This window comes from Lolium perenne, chromosome 2, assembly GCF_019359855.2.
Source record: "Lolium perenne isolate Kyuss_39 chromosome 2, Kyuss_2.0, whole genome shotgun sequence".
In the NCBI taxonomy this organism is placed as follows: Eukaryota; Viridiplantae; Streptophyta; class Magnoliopsida; order Poales; family Poaceae; genus Lolium; species Lolium perenne.
In genome coordinates this window covers 23,843,770-23,864,851 of record NC_067245.2, presented here as the reverse complement: position 1 = coordinate 23,864,851, position 21,082 = coordinate 23,843,770, and the positions used below count along the sequence as shown (strand labels likewise).

Here is a 21,082-nt window from a genome sequence, read left to right as displayed (position 1 = left end):
TATCATTTTCTCTTTTTTTGTTGCTTCTAGACTATGTCAAAGACGCCTAGTATTGGTCTACACCGCGGAGATTTATTTCATGCGTTGCTAGTGGTAGAATTTGAACTACATGTGCCAGAGTCAATCTCTTTTGTCCAATCACAACCTGTACAAAATACAATGTCCCGCTCCTATTTGTACTCTTTGAGTTCATTTGCTTTGGATATTTCATATATTATTCATGTTTATCGTAGTTCTCTTAGTTGGTTTTGCCAATTCTGAGCCGATTGAGAATTAGATTAATTTTTAGTCGACTCTGTGATTGTTGGACTGCATCCTGAGCACTGCTAGCCATGAGTTGCAACTGAGATATTTTTCGGTCGCACGTAAGGTTGCAACTGAGATTTTCTTAGTTTGCATATTACTTTTATGCCTACAGTTTACTTGGATGTAACTGCTGCATGAACCTATTTTCCCTCTAATTACAATCAATAATGTTTTGAATAATATTCTATACTTTTCCACTGAAATAGTCTTGTAGCAACAAGATGGATTGTATGTTGGTTTGACGTGTTTGGAAAGACCGTGGAGTTTGAAACAATTGGGGAATCTACCATGCTAATAATATGGTTCTTGATGGCGAGTTGTTGCACTTTTGTTGAACATGCAACATGGGAAAGTATTTTATCTTCAATTATGCAACGGCTCTCTAAGATCTGCTATAGTGATGTATGCATGTAAAAGTAATTATAGGGTGACCAATAGGCCTAGATTTCAAGCCGAGCTAGCTCGACTTGGCTCGCAAAAACTCGTTTAACAGCGAGTTCAGAATTGAAACCCGGATGGACTTACAAAACTCGTGAGTAGCTCGCTAAAAACTGCCAACAAGCAACATGTACACGTATGATGCAATCACCACAACAATCACTAGCAATATGATAAATATAGTGAAAAATCAAAACAATCAACAATTATATCACAAGAATAATATTGGCTGATAAATAGACAAGGTAGAAACCAAAATAACTCAGCTAAATGAGTACTACTCGGTGAAGTCAGCTCCTTTAGTTCGAACTCTTTTGACGATAAAATTTGAAACATGCTTGTTATACGCCGAGTTCGACTCCAAGCGAGTCGAGTCACGAGCTACTCACTTAACTTGCGGGGTTCGAGTTTTAAATGCTTAGGCGCAAGGGTATCAGAAGGTCAAGCGTGTTTCATCCACATAAACAATTGAGCACCCCAGCCAATTTCCAATGTATATGCTGCAGACGCGGGGTGAAAATATATGTGAAATAAATTGTAGCATGAAAAGAGAAACATCGACTATGTACTTATTGAATGCAAGTTACCATCTAACTCATACCCCCTCTGTTTTTTAAGTACCTTGTATTTTAGATTTTGTCAAAATCAATTTTATAAAGTTTGACTAAATATGCCCCCTCAGTTTTATACTAGTTGTCGCATATTTGGAGCATCTGTAATTAAAATATATTTAGATATATATAAATCAACGACAAGTAATAAAGAATGGAGCGAGTATAAAAGAGATATCAATATTTATAATATAAGATCAATATCATTAGGTCCAGTTCTTTTGCCAGCTTAAATATTACGCCGCCCCTCCCTAACTTCTCCCATAAGCCACCCGATTTATTACTTGAGACTTCTAAAATAGTTATCTCATGCCTAATTTAGAAGCTTTAAGTAATAAGACATAGCTTATAGAAAAAACCAGGGAGGGAGTAGCTTAATTTTTAAGCTGGCAAAAGAACTGGACCTTAGAATCATGAAATATATTTTTATATTGTATGCATTTGGTAGGAGGAGGCGTTTTGGCTCATAGGAGCAAATGCTCCCATTATACAAAATAATTAAAAAATAATTTTAAAAATGATAAAAAAATTCTGACATAATTTTTTTAGTGTACATCATGACATTCTATGTTAGTGCACAAGTTTTCGTGGAGAAACAACATTTTATGTGGCGTGTACAAAAAAGATAAAAAAATATCCTGTACGTAGTCATGTTATAGCATCAAAATTTGTCTTTTTTACAGGAGCCACAATTTTTTTTAGTTTTTTTTGAAAACTTGTGTACGAACATAAAATGTGTAGATGTACATGTAAAATTTTATTTTAGAATTTTTTGACACTTCGAAATGTTGATTCACATAATGGGAGCAAATGCGGAAATTCAATTCGGCTCATGAGTGCGTATGCTCCCTCTACCAAAAAAACATATTTCGAAATGTCAAAAAATTTAGATCAAAAATTCTACGTGTACATCTCCATAATGTATGTGCATTTGCTAAGTTTCACGAAAAACCAATATTTTTTGTGGTCTATGTAAAAATGAGAAATTTTATCTTGTGAAAAGCATTATTTTTAGCACTGAATTTTGTCTTTTTTACACACGTCACATGATAAGTCGATTTTTTATGAAACGACTTTGTGAGCGCGTAGCACGTGAAGATGTATGTACAAATTTTTTGTTTCGATTTTTTTGAAATTTAAAATGTACATAAGATCACTGGCGGAGCTGCGGGTGGGCCATGTTGGGCCGTGGCCCAGTCTTCCACAAATGCAGAGAAAAATTACTAAGGTCTAGACTATGGGCTCTTGCCTCTCAACGGTAAAAGCTAACACCCGTCTAGGTCGGTGGTCGTGAGACTTCTCCAGTTTAGGAGCGATACCAGGTTTCTTTGTTCTGTGCGCCGTGTATCAAGTTGTTCCCCAATTTTAGCTGCTGGCTAGGTCTTCTTCCTTCCTCCAAATCCCTTCACCCGTTGGTTCTAGCCAGCTCAAACACGAGTTGTGAAGCTACCCCCTTCACATGTTGGCAATTTCTTGGAAGTTCAGAAGTGGGAGCATCAGATCGAGGTATGCAAACAACCAAACAAGAGTTTCTCTTCTCCCATCTTATTTACAAATTATTATTCTGACTGGATTGGAGATATACTGAATCAGTGTGCTGAATTATAGTGTGTCGATAAAACTTTTTTTGTACTTTGACACACATTATATGAGAATTTTAGATGCTTTGCATAAAACTGACAATTTGGTGTAGTAAATTCCAATTTAGGAAGCGTGTGTTCAAGATTAAACCATCAACTATGAAACTATATTTAAAAAAAAAGAGGAGATGCAAAAGGTCCTAGTTCGACTCATGAACGTGAAGATACCAAGTCTGAACATGAAGCTCCTGAAATTGAAGATGTGCTACCATTGGCATTAGATGAAGTAGAACAGACTAGGCAAAATGAAGAACCACCTACAGTGGAACATGTCGTGTTACGAGGTATCAAGTTTCTGGAGCTGAGACCCCGCATTACGCCCACAAATTTGGCAATAACCGGAAAACATGAGAGATAAAGTACAAAGAGCATACTTACAGCTAGGTCCCATGCAGCCTAAACTGAAGAAATACAAGCCTTTTGTCACATGGTCTTTTGCGAAACAGATATATATATTCTGATTGTTCTGTAGTTACAAACTCTGCATTGTTCTATGGTTACACGATCTGCATTTCACAAACTGGCCCCTCCTTTGTTATGAGTCTAGCTCCGCCACTGCATAAGATGCATTTCAAAATATAAGGAGCATATGCATCCATGTTCCAAAACACCACTCCCGAGCAAATACTCCTATGAGTTAAAATGAATATCCCGCATTTGGTACTACAACTATAAAATTATACTCCAGCATAACATTCGTTCAAAAATGAAATTTGTTTTTTTTTTTTAAAGATGGATCGATGCAGAAGGGAGACAATTGGAACTCAGTAATGCTACACCTACAAAATTTGTTTACGGATTAGTCTTACGGAAGTGACATGATTCAGCACGATTGAAGAGTCCAGATTTTCTCGCTTCCAGATTCACGGCCGATTGCCACATCAGCCCGTAAGTCCGTCCGTAGCAGATTTTGCCCGTAAGTCTAGCATTTTCGATTGGAACTACTCCGGCGCGCACCAGTGCCCCATCCCAAAAGCCAGGCTATCACGGCCTGCTATTCTCATCGCCACAGAGCTAGTTTATCTCCGGCTTTCTCGGCGCCTTCCAAATCCCCAACCCTCCCTCCGCCATGGCCACCATCTCCACGGCCGCCACCATCTCCACGCCCACCACCCTCCGCCCCTCCTCCAGGCATGCCTTCGCCCACCCCAAAATGCTGCGCTCGCTCCCCTCCCTCCGCCGCCGCCTGCCCTCCCTAGTCACCGTCGCCGCGGTCCAGCAGGACGCCGCCGTCTGGAACGCGGCCCCCGTCTCCTCCGTCGGCGCGGCCAGCGCCGACGGCACGCTCTTCCACCTCCGCGTCGACCTCTCCGACGCCGCCGACCTCGCCTCCTCCTACACCGCGCCGGGGCAGTACCTCACGATCCGCGTCCCCGGCGAGGACGGCCTCAAGCCGGCCTTCATGGCCATCGCGTCCCCCCCGGGGGCGGGCGGCGGGTTCGAGTTCCTGGTCAAGACCGTCCCCGGCGCCACGGCGGAGAAGCTCTGCGCCCTCCGCGACGGGGACGTGGTGGAGCTCGGCGCCGTCATGGGGAACGGCTTCCCGATCGAGAGGGTCACTCCCACGGACGCCGCGGAGACACTGCTCCTCTTCGCCACCGGGACCGGGATAAGCCCGATCCGCTCGCTCATCGAGTTCGGCTTCGCGGCCGACCAGAGAGCCGACGTGAGGCTCTACTACGGCGCCAGAAATCTCCAGACCATGGCGTATCAGGATCGATTTGCGGAGTGGGAGTCAACGGGGCTCAAGATCGTGCCCGTCCTGTCGCAGCCTGATGATAGTTGGGAAGGTGCACGCGGGTATGTTCAGAAGGCGTTCTTGGATGCCAAGAACATTGCAAATCCTACCTCGACTGGAGCAGTGCTGTGTGGGCAGAAACAGATGCTTGAGGAGGTCACATCGGCCCTTGCAGCAGATGGTGTATCACAGGATAAAATCTTGAAGAACTTCTGAAGCGGATTACTGTGTAAACTTGTCCATCTTTTCGCCTTACTGTGGCTTTCTGCTCGTATTAGAGTTTTGTGATCAAATTTGATCCATTGGTTTGATACTTCTCAACAAAAGAAATGATAGATATGTATCAGAGAGCGTGTGCCACCGTGCCTAGCCTCCACAAAACCCTGCTGTGCGCTGCCCCTTTGCCAACAGATATGTGTATCATCTCTCAGGTTAAAGATCAATAACGAGACATTTACTTTTCTCTCACCCTTAAGTCCAGTGGTTTATTTAGTAGCAGGCCTGCTTTGTGCTATTCTAGTTCCAGTATACATAATTACATATTTATCTGGCAGGTCTGCTTTGTGATGTTCTAATTCAAATTGTGGTCTCATCTGCCTTGTTTTCTCTTCATAGTCAAGGTTCAAAGGCACCTTGGTTAATGTTCCTCTGGACATGCTCATACAAAACCCTTCTTTGGCTCAAAGCTGTAAACATTCATAGTCAAGGTTCAGTTCTGCCTCTTCGGAACAGCGCAGGCCATGTAACTGATATGGGTTCACTTGAGCAGGACAAACTATGACATATTTGCCTAGCAAGGTAAAGTTCTCTTCGCATGCGCTATTCTGACTTCAAAATTTGGTTGTCACAAAATTGTGTTGTGTCCAATCTTTTATTGTTTATTTATCTAGCAGTCCACTCCCCATCACTTTCAATATCAATTAGGCAACCCCATCACCAAGAAACATAAAAATCACCTCTAATGCCATAGCTGTTTAATGTATTCGTCCATATTTATTGCATATCTTTGTAAACCGGCCAAACTCATCAACCATTTCTACTATGAGTAGATTAATTTTATGTATTGGTTCCATGCTTGGCAAAATGCAAAGGACAAAGCTAAGGATGAAAAGGCATAAAGCTCATTTTTCCTCGATTGGACTCGTATCCTCAAGAAACTGATTCCGCAATACTTCCTCTCGCTCTGAATTATAAGATCGGTTGGATATTCTGATGTGTATACTGCATATGGACTTACAATTGAGCAAATACATTGGAATGCGTCTACTTACGTAGTTATAGAACATTTTATAATTCGGAACGGACTGATAGATCTCTAGGGGCTAAAAGTTCACTGCTATTTACGTTTTGAATTTTGGATTGATCAAAACTTCGAGACCCACCACATTAACAGGAATTTCGTGTTTTTTGGACATTATTTTGAAATTATCTCAACCATATTTCATCAAATTTTAAAATAAACTTGAGTTAAATTTGAATTTCATTTGTATTCTGTCTGAATGTTCACCGAAAATTTTGAAGAATATATATTGCAGAACCCACGGAAATTACTCAAATTTTGTTGAAGATTTTATCCCTGCAATAGACGCATCCAAAGAAGATTAAAAAACGGGTGGGCTAATTCTCATCTATGTATAAACAAATATTCCAAAGTCAAAGACTCTACCGAGTCGATCTCCTCCCTGCTGTGATCGGAAACAGAAATTCCCCGCCCCATTCTAGCGCACTGCAAGATCTTAACTTTTTCTGGCTCCTCGGGGGATTGAGCACGCCGGAGCGATACAGGTGAGCAGCATCACCGCCCAAACTGGCCGCGGTCTCTCTTTTCTCCGGTGCGTTTTCTTATTTTTCTTGGCGCTTAAATCACCCTTGTATATTCATGTCCGATCGCAGCCGTTCATCTGAATCGAGTTCGCAGCCGCTGCTCGTCGCATCCTGCCTCCTGGGTTCTGGATCGAGCTCCGCACCTCGCGAAATGGCGTCCAGTTCGAGCTCTCCTCCTGTGCTGGGTGCAGACGCGAACGATCCCGCTACGAGAGCCGCGACCCTGCTCGAGGACCTGCCTCAGGAGATCATTGACAAGATCCTCGTCCGGTTGCCGTCCAAGGACATTGGCCGCTTCCGCGCCGTCTGCACGTCGTGGGGCAGTGCTACCTCCACTCCTCAGTTCATGCTCGAACACCACCGCCGCCAGCCATCGCTCCCCATCATCAACGGGAATGGGCGGCCGGCAAGTCTAGTCGTCCTCCGTGACACTAGTGCTCGAGCCTCCAATCAACACCTCTGGCCTTTCCGTCCGGGCTTCAAACACCGCTCCGAGTATCGCCTCCTAGGCTCTTGCGATGGCTTCCTCGTCGTATGCCGAAGATCCCAATTTCGATCCCGATTCTACGCCTTCAACCCGGTCATCCACAAGCATGCTCTACTAGCACAGCCTCAAGTTGGGCAATCCTTCTACAATACCATGATCGGTTTCTACCGGGACCATCCAACCGGAGAATACAGGGTACTGTGGGTCTCACGGTCACATCACTCGTGGTCACATCATTTGTGTAAACCCGGCTTATACATCCTCACGGTAGGATCAGACAGGCCAAGGTACGTCGGATTCAGAACAACAAAAGACTTGCCGCCTTCGGAGCATATCATGTTTCTGCAAAGGCTGTGTTGTTCGTCCTATTATTCGCCACCGGTCCACCACCGTGGTAGCCTGCACTGGTGTTCTTATGGCACATCAGACATAATTGTGTTTGACACACAAGCTGAGTCATTCCGGTGGATGCAGAGTCCCACCGAGTTGTGGCCTAGTAAGTTGTTCGACATGAAAGGGATGTTGGCTCTCTGGGCCGGCTCGGCTCGCTATTACAATGGTTTCACCATCATGGATGTCTGGGTGATGCGGGATTACGAGGCTGAAATCTGGGCTTTCATGTACCGAATTGACCTGTCAACGGTGGAAGCATCTAGACAACTTTATTCTACTTCATTCTATAAGAAAAATAAAAGGAAATTTAAAAAGAAAAAGCTACTTGATTCACCAGTTCGATTGTTCGAAGATATGGCTGTGCTCAACAACCGTGAGTTGTTGATCATGTATGATGAAAACAAGGTCTTGCGCTGCAACATTGATGGCAAGTTCTTAGGAATTGTGAACCTTGGAAAAGGACAATATTATATGTGGCTTACTCAGCACCGCCTCCAAGAGAGCATTGTTCCAATTCCTTATCATGAGACGCAAGAGGAAGATGAGGAGTCTGTGTTCTCCACGGGGTGTGTCTGAATGTTCAGGGCTCCTGGTTTGCTTTGCCTTTGGTTTGGGAGCATGTCTTTTGCTCTTAGGTCTTCTTACTTACTACTACTACCATTGGAACATTTTATTTTGGATGGTTGCGATGTCATTATTTGGTGCATGCATATTATCATGTCTTAAACAGCTTGTTAATGTTCTAAGCTATGGAGTACTTATCTAGGACATAGAACTTCATTTTCATCCCTGTATCCCAAAATTTACCTTGTTTTTTGTATGCACTAGTGACATCGCTAAGATAAGAAATTCACTCTTGGTCGCGCTCTCTTTTGTTTTTGCGAATTAACTCTTGGCCGCCCTCTTTGAGCGAGCGCATTTATAGTTGCTGAAATGTTATTCTGGATCTCTTCCATATTGTTAGTTTGATCTATCGTTTAGTGTACAATCTGTCCGTAACTGCTACGTTGCACCTGCACTTTGTATGAACATATGCCTACTTGCATAGCTGTTCTATTAAGCAACTTATATATTAGCAGAGTTGTTGTGCCCGGCCGTTTTGTTACATCAGCGCTACTATGATTGAAGAAAGAACTTTGGTATTTTGATTCATTTTTGGCTTAGACCGCGTAAAAAATCCAGTGAATCCAATGATGATATGAAGATGGTTATACGGTTGTGTGATCATGATTGCTTCTATCAACACAAACTGGAACTCCACACTATCGCAGAGAAGTGAACACCTAGATCAATGTGTTCAGAAGAATGAAGGCTCCAACTTCTGGCCAGAACTTCAGAAACAGAAACTTTGTTCCTATCTTGTTGCAAGTTTAAAGTTGGGAATGGTGCTAAAAGGAGATATGGGAAGATAATTCGCTCTCAGATAACTGTCTAGCAACTTTTTTCCCTAGATTTTATTCTATTTCCTTGGAACATAACAGCTCCACTGTCCAGATTGTGTTCTCACAAGGACTGATTCCCTGACTTAAGAACTTTGTTGGATGGAGACTTTCTGAATGAAACAGACTTATTGAGCAAAGTGGATCTTTTACTTTGTTTAGTGGGGAAGACAGACTCATTATTTTTTTTATCATTATAAACAATTCCGGTTAAATCCATATATGTTGCGAAGCAAAACTAAAAATCCCTTAGAGGATCAACATATTTTTGTGGATGGCTCTGAAAAAAGCGTTCCCAGTCGCGATGATCTCTCCTTACTTCAGAGAGGAGGGGTATGTGCAGAAATTGTTTGTTTTGTGGTCGAAACAAAAATGTCAATCATCTTTTTTTGCATGTGCGTTGGCCATCTTGTTTGAAATAGGATGTTATAAGCTGACTTGAAATGCCGGTTTGTAAGCACTCAACATCGCTTAACAGAATGGCTGAACAGTTTTGGCACTAAGAACAAAAATCATGACAGTAGGGTTAGAGATACATTCTTGCAAAATATGGTGTTGCCACCCGGTGGCAATGCCCCCCACTTGGATACCGTCCGATCCGTCTATAAATTCAATCTCAATGCAGATGTAATATTTCATCTCAATCACTGATTAGCTAAAGCACCTGCACAAGATGGAGCATATGGCAGTGTTAACTCCTGCCACATGCGGAGGAAGGACAGAGTGATGTAGCATACTGCATTCACTTCCGCTTGGTCAAAGTCCTGTGCCTGCCTGACTGCCCGCGCGAGTGAACAACAATCATGTGTAAATGTTCTGCCTAGAATAGTGAAAACAACACATGCTAAGCAGTACTTCACATCTGCCGGCCATTTGAACCCTTCAATCTTAGCAAAGAAATAAATTGATGGGCAACAATTATAGCATGTCACAGCAACACTCGGTGGTCTCGAACGCCACATCCCTGCCAGTGGAGACCAGCAAAGAATCTGAGATATTGTCAGCCGCACAAACACAGAAACACTCCAGTTATATATTTCAGACCTTATTTTCCCGCTGGATCAAAATCATATGTATGTCGATATGCGTGGCATTGCACAAGATCACTTCACGAATCTCTGGCACTCCACAACTTAAGTTATCAAATTTTGGTGCAAAGTAGCGTCACGTCGACGCGCACAAAGAGTATATAAGTGGCTGCAGTCGACGGGTGTCTAATTGAAGTGTTCCAACTGCCACCTGCCAGCATTAATATTCTAAAGAGTAGAGAAACTTCACATAGTAGCAGGAAACCAGGTGCTTGTTAGTTGTCTGACACGATGTAACCATTTTTTTTCAAGGTCATAGTACGGTCTCTATGTTGGTTTAGGCTAGTAGCAAGTTTGGTAGGTTAATATTCATGGTCTTACACGATTTCTTGAGCGCAACTTGCACCCCCGTGCTCAGCATCGGTCCAACCAGGAAACTGGGTCGATTTTGACAAAACTGACCTATTTCTGGTAACAACGCACAAAATAACCTGTCCCAGAAAAGATTTCACGATTTGACCCTTTTTCTTGGCGTCGCACCGGACGGAGCCAAGCTCCATACCATAACGCCACGGGTGAAGGCGCCATGGTCGCACGACGCCGCGCCTAATGGCGTCATGCGTGCACGACGCCGCGGCTGGTGGCGCTATGCCCCCCGACTTAAAACAACGCGACCAGCCCCTCTCGTACCCCTTCGTCCTTCGTTCCAGAGACAGAGACGCGCTGAAGCATGGCGCCGCCGCACCCTCCTCTCTCCCCATCCCTCAAATCCCTACTCTAAAGCCTCCAATCCTTCTCTCTCTTTGGTGGATCTACTTCCCCTCCGAAATCTGAAGGTATTCCCCATCGATTTTCCTCCGAATTTTTGGTTTAAGGCAAGGTTTGGCCGGTTTTGGGTAACCCTAGTTCATCCCCAAATTAAGTAGATTTTCCATCGATTTTCCTCCGAGATTTCATGGCTTGACATGTGTGACAACCTTGTGGTTATTTCTGTAGTTAGGGGTTAGTAGATCTGTGAGGTATTGTTAGGTTGGTAATGTTGGATTATAAATCTTGCCTACCATGTTTCCCTCAAATATTTGTATTAGCAATGAAATAGAATTGTTCACATATGTAGGATGGAAATATAATTGTTCTTATTCTCAATGTGTTCTTATTGTTATGAAATAGTTATACCGGTTTTTTCTTATAATATGTAGTAACTTGTTTATATTTGCTCACATATGTAGGATGGAACCGGAATCTATCCTAGATGACCATTATGACAAATGGCACCGCGAAAGGATTATGGCGGAGAAAGGGGAGGTTTTGAAATGGTTGCACTTGAGGTGCCATGAGGTCCATGGCAAGAAGATGCCATATGACGAGCGATACACACAATATATCAAGAAGACCGGACTTCTCCCTTTCGTGCACCTTGTGTCCCGGTCGACGCCGCATATGAACCCATGCGCGATCACGGCACTAGTTGATCGATGGAGACCGGAGACACATAGTTTCCACTTGCCTTGTGGGGAGATGACAGTGACTCTGCAAGATGTTTCCATGATCTTGGCACTTCCTATCAAAGGGGAGCCTGTGTGTCGTAACACATCTTCTGATGGATGGCGTGAAGCGATGAGGGATCTCATTGGGAACGCGCCGACGAGGGAGAAGATGTCTGCTGGTGCTCCTTATTCTTGGATCCAAAGGAACTTCAAGAAGTGCCCTGAGGGCACCGAGGACGAGGTGGTTGAGATGTATGCTCGGGCGTACTTGTGGTATGTTGTGAGTAGGGTTCTTTTCTCAGACGGCACTGGATCGAATGCCTCCTTCATGTGGCTCCAGCTATTTGCGGGTTGGGAACATAATCTCAGTGGGGGAACAGCGGCACTCGCTTACTTGTACCGACAGGTAATAACTTGTACCACCTGGATTGTTGTCTTTCTTCGCTACATTGTTCATTACTTGTATCCTGGATTGTTGTCTTTATTCGCTATATACATATTGTTTTTGAATGTGCAGTTGGACGACGCGTGTTGCAAAACAGGAAAAGGAGCAAGTATTGGTGGTTGTATGCTTCTATTGTCCATATGGTCGTGGTTGCGCTTGCCAGTTGGCCGTCCCATTGAGATGCGCCGGAATGATTGGAATGATCATAGAGACCCTTTACGTTTTCCTACCGCGGCGTACATATGGGACAATACTGAACCTTTCCATGGTGAATCTAAGGAATGCTACATGAGGTACATCAGCCAACTCGACGCTCTTACCCCGGAGAAGGTAATAACTTGATTGGTCTTTATTTCAATTTGCTTTCCACCACATGGCTCAACCAACCTGAGGCTTGTATTACGCATAGGTGACATGGGAGCCCTATGGAGAGCCCGGGAGTATTGCTCGACATATATTGTTTAGGTTGAACCCAAAGTGTCTAGAAGAAGCACATCTTTGGCGGATGACTTGTCCGTTGATATGCTTTTATGCAGTTGAGTACCATCTACCAGATCGGGTGATGAGACAGTTTGGTTTGTTCCAAGAGACCCCGCCGCCATGGAAGGACACTAGAATAGAGTTGCACGGGCGTGAGTCCTTCATACATAACATATTCATGACCTACTGAATATACTGCTGAATATACTGCTGACTATGAATTATAACTTTCAGGTTGGACAAAATAAGGCAGAAGAAGGAGAAGAATTGGCCCATCCGTCACAGGCACTACATCAACAAGTTCAAGGCCATCATCAGGAGGATTGAGGACCCCAAAACTGTTCCGGTTCCTATGCAACCATTCGATAGCGAAGCATTCAGCCGGTATCTTTTCTGGCTAGGTAGTGTGTCTCGTTTGTACATAAAGCCGCCGGCTTTTGCACCCGAGGACGTAGGAGACGGAACATATCCGGATGATGAGGACATGGCCAAGTTGGATTATAACAGACGCACAAGAGAGGGTAGAAACCCTGACCCCACACGTGAACTCCGATTTGTGGTAAGTATTTAATGCATTTGTACTTCTTATGGTGAAGAGAGGAAGCATGATAACTTGATTATTTTGGTAGCGTGAGGAGGTATCTAGAGTATTGAGCGATGCTGAGTTAGCATTGCAATCCGGGACCGAGTCCACCCTTCGAGTTTTCGCTGAGGTACGAGTGAGATAATTTTGTTTCCATGCATGCATGTTTCTCCAAATGTTCTAACATTACAACCCTCCAATCACAGCGCACGAAGAATTGGGCCCGTGGCTTATGTGCTTTGCTTGGTTGCCGTACCATCGAGGTCGCCTCACCGACGAGGCCAACTCCCACTTCAAGCTATGAGGATGAGGATGAGGATGAGGGCGGCGGTGACGATGAGGTCGATGGTGATGGCGAGGATGATGAGGGTGGGGATGAGGATGAGGATGAGGGTGGGGATGAGGATGAGGATGAGGGTGGAGGTGATGGAGAGGATGATGAGGGTGAGGATGAGGGCGAGGAAGAGGTATTGACACTCCTTTTTGCTTGTGGCTTATGTGCACTATAGTTGAGGCTTAACATGATGACTTGCCTTTATGTTGTGTAGGAAGAACTTGGTGCAAAACAACACGATGAGATTGGCATGTCCCAACTTCTTGATGCACCGGCTCCTAGTCAACGGTTGAAGCGGCATAAACCGAGAGAGCCATACACTCCGGATGAATGGAACAAGAAGAAGGCACTTGAGGAGGAGCGGGCACGGAAGGCGGAGCGTGCACGCAAGGCGCATGAGGGCGAGGATGACGACGGTCCTAGAAGGAGGAGGAAGAACGAGTACCGTATGAAGGCGAACGCGGACCGCCCTTCGGCCAAAAGAGGGAAGGGGAGGGACTGATCAATTGTGCCTCTTGTTGAACTTGTGTGTCCAGTTGACCTCTTGTTGAACTTGTGTGTCTAGTTGAACTCTTGTTGATCAATTATGTGTCTTGTTAAACTTGTGTATCCATTGTCATGTTCCAAATCATGTCATGTTATAATTTCTGTCAAGTTGAACTCTTGTTTTTTGCTGTCAAAGTACTGGTTACACTGACCTTGCTGTCTTACAAAGGAAACAGACCATGGCTCCATGGCTCGCAGAGCCAAGCTCCAAAGCATGGCGCCATGGATCGCGGAGCCATGCTCCAAAGCATGGCGCCGTCGGTACGGGCGCTATGCGGCATGGCGCCGTATGCAGGGGCGTTAAGCAAGCTTGGCGCCGTCAGTCGCCGCATGGCGCCGTCGGTTCCTGCATGTGATGGTGAGTTCGCGGCTGAAAAAATTTCCAAGGACCTTGGCTCCATCCAGGGCGGAGCCAAGCTCCAAAGCACGGCGCCATGGCTCGCGGAGCCATGCTCCAAAGCATGGCGCCGTCGGTACGGGCGCTATGCGGCATGGCGCTCCAAGTTACAATGCTCCATTGTGGCCCTCCTCTGAATGGTCTTGCACGCACAACCCACGAACATCCTTTGTCCTCACACTTGACTGTGTAGCGCACCTTAGCATCCGAGTGAACCACCTTGTACGATCGATGGTACTTAACCGCGTAGTCCTTGATCCACATTTGAAATTCCAACAAGCTTTGAAATTTCACTCCGGGATTAATCCCATACTTTTTGGGTTTCCTATCCTTTTTAGCGGATACCCTTGGTTCAAGCACTCTACTAATACCACCATCAACTATAGCCTTATTCGCAAGGCTAAGATCTCGGAACAATGATGGGCGATGAGCACGGCCCACCACCTTCTTGTGAGCTGCGGCTTCTTTAACCGTTAGCCCATCCTCATCAACATCTTCGTCGGGCCCTTCATCCTCCGAGTCTGATGCATGAGATCGCAAATAAGGGAGGTCATGGTCCATCTCCTCCTCTATGCAATTTGCCTCCACGTCACCGACTTCATTCTCACGGAGCCCATGCTCCGCTTCATCGCCCTCGTAGTCACCACCCTCCGTTTCCTCCTCTTCATATTGGTCATTACGAATCGGGCTCATTGGAGGTTGGCTCGTTGGAGGTTGGCTCATTCGAGTGTCGTACACATCGGCACTACGATGCTCAGACGGCTCATCGCGAGCACATGGGGAAGCATGCCGGTTCAAGTCGATGCTCAACCGAGCAACAAACTTCCTTGTGGCAAATAACTCGAGAGACTTATCTTGGGAACCCTCCACAATCTCCTTGTATGCACTCCAATTCAACTCCGAGTCAATGGGCATTATCTTCAACCGATTGTGATGTCCAAACCCGGCATTATACCTTCCAATCAATTCACATGCATCACTTGGCTCCATCCACTTCAAATCGAATCGAATTCTTTCAACAACCTCGGAGTAGGTAGGACTAGTGGTGAATACCATAACTACCTCCTTTGGGTCAACACACTCGGCATTCCCTTTCAAAAAAGCCGCTTTGTCCATATGATGAACATTCACAATTCTTGCCATCTAAAACAATGACAACAATCCAAATGCATCAAGATCTTTCATAACCCTAACCCTAAGCACCAATTTGAACACCTAATGTTTCATAGTCATCAAACCAAGAACCAGTGGCCAGAGTTTCATTATGCAAGATCTAGGGTTTCATTACTTGAGAAAAAAAACACCAAATCCACGAAATTAATTGGACCAAAAGGGGGAGAATAGGAGAGATTACCTCTTGGGCCTAAAGGGAGTCGAAATCCACCAAGAAACGCCACAGATCTGAGAGATTTGATGGAGAACTTAGGTGGGGAAGTGAGAGAGAGACGAACCACTGCTTCAGCCCGCGTCTCTGTCTCTGGACGAAGGGGTACGAGAGGGGCTGGTCGCGTTGTTTTAAGTCGGGGGGCATAGCGCCACCAGCCGCGGCGTCGTGCGACCATGGCGCCTTCACCCGTGGCGTTATGGTGTGGAGCTTGGCTCCGTCCGGTGCGGCGCCAAGAAAAAGGGTCAAATCGTGAAATCTTTTCTGGGACAGGTTATTTTGTGCGTTGTTACCAGAAATAGGTCAGTTTTGTCAAAATCGACGGAAACTGGGCAGCGCGCCATGCATGCATGCATGCCTGGGAACAGAGGCACATGCACGGCCTGACATCAAATGGTGAGAGGATAGAATAGGTCGATGAACGTCTCTGCTCGTGTCAGGACGTACCAACGTATAATTAGGACATAATTCAGTTTTGTATCAGATCTACCGATGTTTAGCCGCATCATGATTGATCACTGTTATTGCAGACCGAATCTCAAGCATACCATCGGACGACAGCCGGATGGGGGGCATTGCCAACCGGTGGCAACAAATCAACACTCATTTTCTGGGGTATCTGGAAAACATGAAACAAAGGTGTTTTGAAAACAAATGGCTTTCTGAGACAATTGAAGTTATTCACATGATTTTTTTTATTGGATTCACTCGTGTGCTAATTGTAGGTATCGGAGGGAGAAGGTAACTTTTAATCACACGCGCTATTTTGAATTCAAATTTTGGTTGGAAAACTCACAAAATGGTGTTTATTTATCTAGCAGTTCACTTCCCAACACTTTCAATGGTTTAACAAATAATCTAACAATTACGTCAGTAGGCAACCCCATCTGATCAGAAGTTATAATTAAACTCACCTCTAGTTTAATCGGCTGTTAATTTATTCATCAATTAACCTCCCCAATTTTTCCAAACCTCTGTGCTTGAAAGTAGACCAAACAGAACCTTATCTACTAGGTTAATTTTCGTATTTGTTTCATGGTTGGGAAAAAACATAGGAGAAAGTCAAGAGTTCAATATTGGCACCTCTAGATTAAATTGTTGCAGTGTATGTGTCCTTTTCATTTAGACTTGATTTCCTAATTAGCATAGGTGGTAATAGCTGAATCTGAGAACAGATGGCGAATTTATCAGACAGGGCAAAGTGTTTGTTAGAAATGAGTTATATCAGATGCAATTTTGAAAGATAAATCAAACAATATATTCTTAAGCCATGACGATAGTATTGTCTCAAGCTTTATATAATTAAGTGTAAATATGTCCATATTTTCTTGATTCGTGATTGGTTATCTAGTATGTTTCAGTCTTGTCTTCTTTACTCTTATTTGGTTTTACATATTGAGCCGGTCTCCCCAACCCTAAATAGTAGCCTCCCACTAACTACTTTTTGTTGTATTCCCATGAATATATGTCAACCTCGTTTTCTTGGCTAAGGATCGTATCCATCAAATTGTTTGTCCCCTCCTCTCCCTAGCAGGGATAGTCTACATGGCCTCCCCTCCCACCCCTAGACACATTTCCCCATCTCCTTATTTGGCCTTCTCCACCCCCTCCGCTTTTCCAAAGCATCAGACCACAACGTGTCCATCTACCAATCTAGATTCCCAAAAGGCTCAAGAGCAGTTGAGCATACGCATCGCCCTATCAAGATCTGCGATAAGATGGAGCATACCATCAACGGTGCTTAGCAATCATGTGGAGCACTCATTTGAAAGGTCTTCTTTATCTTCCCTATAAGTGCTTACTTACAAATTACCCAATTGTTTTCTAGGTAGCCAATACCATGCAGTACTGATTGTATCGTCTTGGCTATTGTCCCCGCTTTAATTTTCTCGTGTATGTAGGTTAGTGTTGATCCGTTCAGTGGATGTGCCACTGGCTCAAATATCAAATCTAGGTTTTGCACAACTAACCGTGTTTTTTTCAAAAAAAAATGTGTGTGCAAGGGTGACTTCAACGTGTGTGGAGCCTAAAAATTAGTTTGTCAAGTTGAAATTACATGTGTAATAATTTCGCTTGCAGGTCTTTCTTTATTCAAAAAGTTGTTGATCTCATTACTCATGTTGTTCCCCACCAATCTAAGTTGTAGATCTTTGAGTATTTTCATTGTCCTTAAAAATTATTTTATGTGCTTTTGTGTCTTAGACGGTGTACACATGTTGTTTATCGAGAAATTGTAAAAATTGGTTTAGTATTATCTGATGGAGGTCTCCCAACCTATATGTCCAATTCGTTGTGCATTGTTGATTTCTGAAAAGCGGCCATGGTTTTAATATTGTTTGTCAAGTTGAAGCACGTTTCTTTTCTCTCAGAAGATTGAGAAATATTCACGGCTAACGACATGTACACCTAACTATTGATGTAAGTGTAGGTCGAAAACTGTATGAAGCGTTTTTTTACGCTATGGCGATAACGGGGGCGCCCTAGGTCTCGAGTCTCGACCGCCGCCGTCGGCGGCGGCAGCCTTCTCCGGTGCCGTGCAAGGATCCGCTGGCTTTCAGTCCCCGCTGAGGGTTCCCTTCCTCCCCTCGGACGTCGTCCGGCGGCGAGTTTCTGTACCGTTCAGTTTGCCGGGCAAAAATGATCTGCAGTTTGTTTTGGTTCTTGTGATTGAGGCGTGATATGCAACCCTGTTTTTGTCCGTGTGCTTGGTGGTGTGATCTGCAGCAAGGTTGGAGATCACCTTTCTTGCTTCCAGATCGGTTGGCTCTGTTTGGCCAGGTCGTGAAGAACAGATTGTCCTGGAGGATCCGCACGATCCCGCCAGGATCAATGAATTGGTTAATTTGGAATTGTCGCGGTGCCGGGAATGCCGCGACAGTTTGTGATCTTTTTGTTGTTCTTAGGAAACACAATTCTCAGTTAGTTTTTCTCTGTGAGACTCGACAAAAAAGTGATCGTATGCGTCGTCTCCGTGGGCGTCTTGGTCTGCAAGGGTTTGAGTGTGTTGACAGTGATGGTCTAAGTGGAGGTTTGGCACTCTTTTGGCATGAGAGCATGTTTGTTGATGTTAAAGAACTAAGCGGAAGATTTATTGATGCTCATATTCGTTTAGCCCCTGGAGATCCTCTTGTACATGTTACTTTTGTCTACGGAGAACCTCGGGTGGAAAATCGTCACCGCATGTGGTCTCATTTGACAGCACTACGAGCCTCCTCGACGCTGCCATGGTTGGTCGTTGGAGATTTTAACGAGGTCCAATGGCAGTACGAGCACTTTTCAGCGAACCTGCGTGCCGAGGCGCAGATGGCGGCGTTCCGTGATTGTCTTCAGTTATGTGAACTCAATGACTTAGGCTTCTCCGGGCTCCCATTCACCTATGATAACAAAAGAGCTGGGAGTAGAAACATTCGTGTACGCCTAGATCGTGCTGTAGCTGATAACAGCTGGAGGGACATTTACTCTGAAACTGAGGTGGTTCATTTGGTTTCTCCATGTTCTGACCACAGTCCTCTATTGGTTAAACTTGAGAAAGAGGTGAGACCAGCCCTGCAAAGGCCGGTGCATGCAGTATGAAATATTTTGGGAAAGAGACCCGACTCTGAACAGGACAACATGCCGACCTTGGCTCTATCTCAGTTGGTCTCCATGTTGTCATGCGCAAGCTTCATTCTTGGGGTAAACGGAAATTTGGCAATGTAACACGAGAGCTGAATAGGTTACGTGGAAAAATGAAGCTTTTGCATGAGTCCAATGCTTCTCATGTGGAGATAAGGGAGACTACTGATTTGATGAATGAAGTTCTATACAGGGAGGAGATGCTTTGGTTGCAATGCTCGCGTATTGATTGGCTAAAAGAGGGTGATCGGAACACTAAATACTTTCACCATAAAGTTGTGTGGCGTGCAAGGAAGAACAAAATCACCAAGTTACGTGATGTAGATGGGGCAATTAAAACAGTGCCCTCGGAGATGGGACGTATGTCAGTATCATACTTCAAATCATTGTACACACGCGATCCGTCTTTGAATTGTGATGCTATTACCTCTCTTACCACTGAACAAATTTCGGTGGAGATGAATAATAATCTTTGTAGGGATTTTACGGATGAGGAGATTTCAGATGCCCTCTTTCAGATTGGCCCTATTAAAGCCCCAGGGCCTGACGGTTTTCCAGCTCGTTTTTATCAGCGGAACTGGGAGCTCCTGAGAGCAGATGTTATCAGAGCAGTAAAGGAATTCTTTGCTACGGGAGTTATGCTAGAAGGTACTAATGACACTTCAATTGTGTTGATCCCCAAAATTGATAATCCAGTTGACCTGAAAGATTATAGACCTATTGGTCTATGCAATGTTCTTTATAAAGTGGTCTCCAAGTGCATGGTCAATAGGATGAGGCCCTTACTGGGAGATATTATTTCAGAAAATCAAAGCGCTTTTGTTCCTGGGAGGATGATTACAGATAATGCACTTCTGGCCTTTGAATGTCTACATTATATGGAGCATGGTGCTTCTCCAAATTCTTCCTTTTGTGCTTATAAACTAGATCTATCCAAAGCATATGACAGAGTTGACTGGTCTTTCTTGGAGACAACAATGCATAAAATGGGGTTTTGTCACCGGTGGGTACAGTGGATAATGGCTTGTGTTACCACGGTGAGATATTCAGTAAAATTCAATGGAACCCTATTGGAAGCATTTTCTCCTACGCGAGGACTACGACAGGGGGACCCTCTCTCTCCCTTTCTATTCTTGTTTGTTGCTGATGGTTTATCTTCTTTGTTGAGGAAGGAAGTGGAGTCCAATGGTGTAACCCCACTAAAAGTATGCCGTGGAGCACCCGACATTTCACATCTACTATTTGCGGATGATACCTTATTGTTTTTCCGCGCTTCAGTGGCGGAGGCTACTCGGATAAAGCATGCCATTGATATTTATGCTTCTGGTACGGGTCAGCTCATTAACCCGTCTAAGTGCTCTATCACTTTCAGCACCTCTTGCACCCAGGTGATCGCAGAGGAGATATGTATGCTTTTGCAAGTGCAACAAGCGATTTTTGAAGCCACATACCTTGGTCTGCCGACTCCTGATGGACGCATGCACAAAGGGAGATTTGAGAATCTACAATCTCGCCTAAGCAAGCATCTAATTGAATGGGGTGATGGCTTATTAGCACAAAGTGCTCGGGAGGTTCTTATCAAAGCCGCTTCCCAGGCGATCCCAACCTATGTGATGGGTGTTTTCAAGCTTCCGGTCTCGGTATTGGATGGTCTCATGAAAATCATACGAGATTATTGGTGGGGAGTAGAGAAAGGAAAGCGCAAAACTCATTGGGTGAGTTGGAATAAGTTGATGCGTCACAAAATGCAAGGAGGTTTGAGTTTTCGCGATATGCGGCTCTTTAATCAAGCCCTCTTGGCACGCCAAGCTTGGCGACTGATCGCCTTCCCCGACAGTCTATGTGCGTGAGTATTGAAGGCATCTCGTTACTACCCTCATGGTGATCTTATTGACACCGTTTTCACA

At 44.6% G+C, this 21,082-nt stretch overlaps 2 protein-coding genes across 2 annotated transcripts; both read left to right on the top strand.

Moving 5' to 3' along the window:
* The first annotated feature begins 3,951 nt into the window (after window positions 1-3,951).
* Window positions 3,952-5,201, top strand: LOC127331478 (fruit protein pKIWI502). Its single transcript, XM_051357657.2, has one exon. The coding sequence runs from the start codon at window positions 4,065-4,067 to the stop codon at window positions 4,947-4,949; it is 885 nt and encodes a 294-aa protein (XP_051213617.1). The 5' UTR covers window positions 3,952-4,064; the 3' UTR covers window positions 4,950-5,201.
* A 1,428-nt stretch (window positions 5,202-6,629) lies between these two features.
* Window positions 6,630-8,345, top strand: LOC127331477 (F-box/kelch-repeat protein At3g23880-like). The gene has a single exon (XM_051357656.2). It carries the CDS (start codon window positions 6,709-6,711, stop codon window positions 8,011-8,013), a length of 1,305 nt encoding a protein of 434 aa, XP_051213616.2. The 5' UTR covers window positions 6,630-6,708; the 3' UTR covers window positions 8,014-8,345.
* Window positions 8,346-21,082: the final 12,737 nt, after the last annotated feature.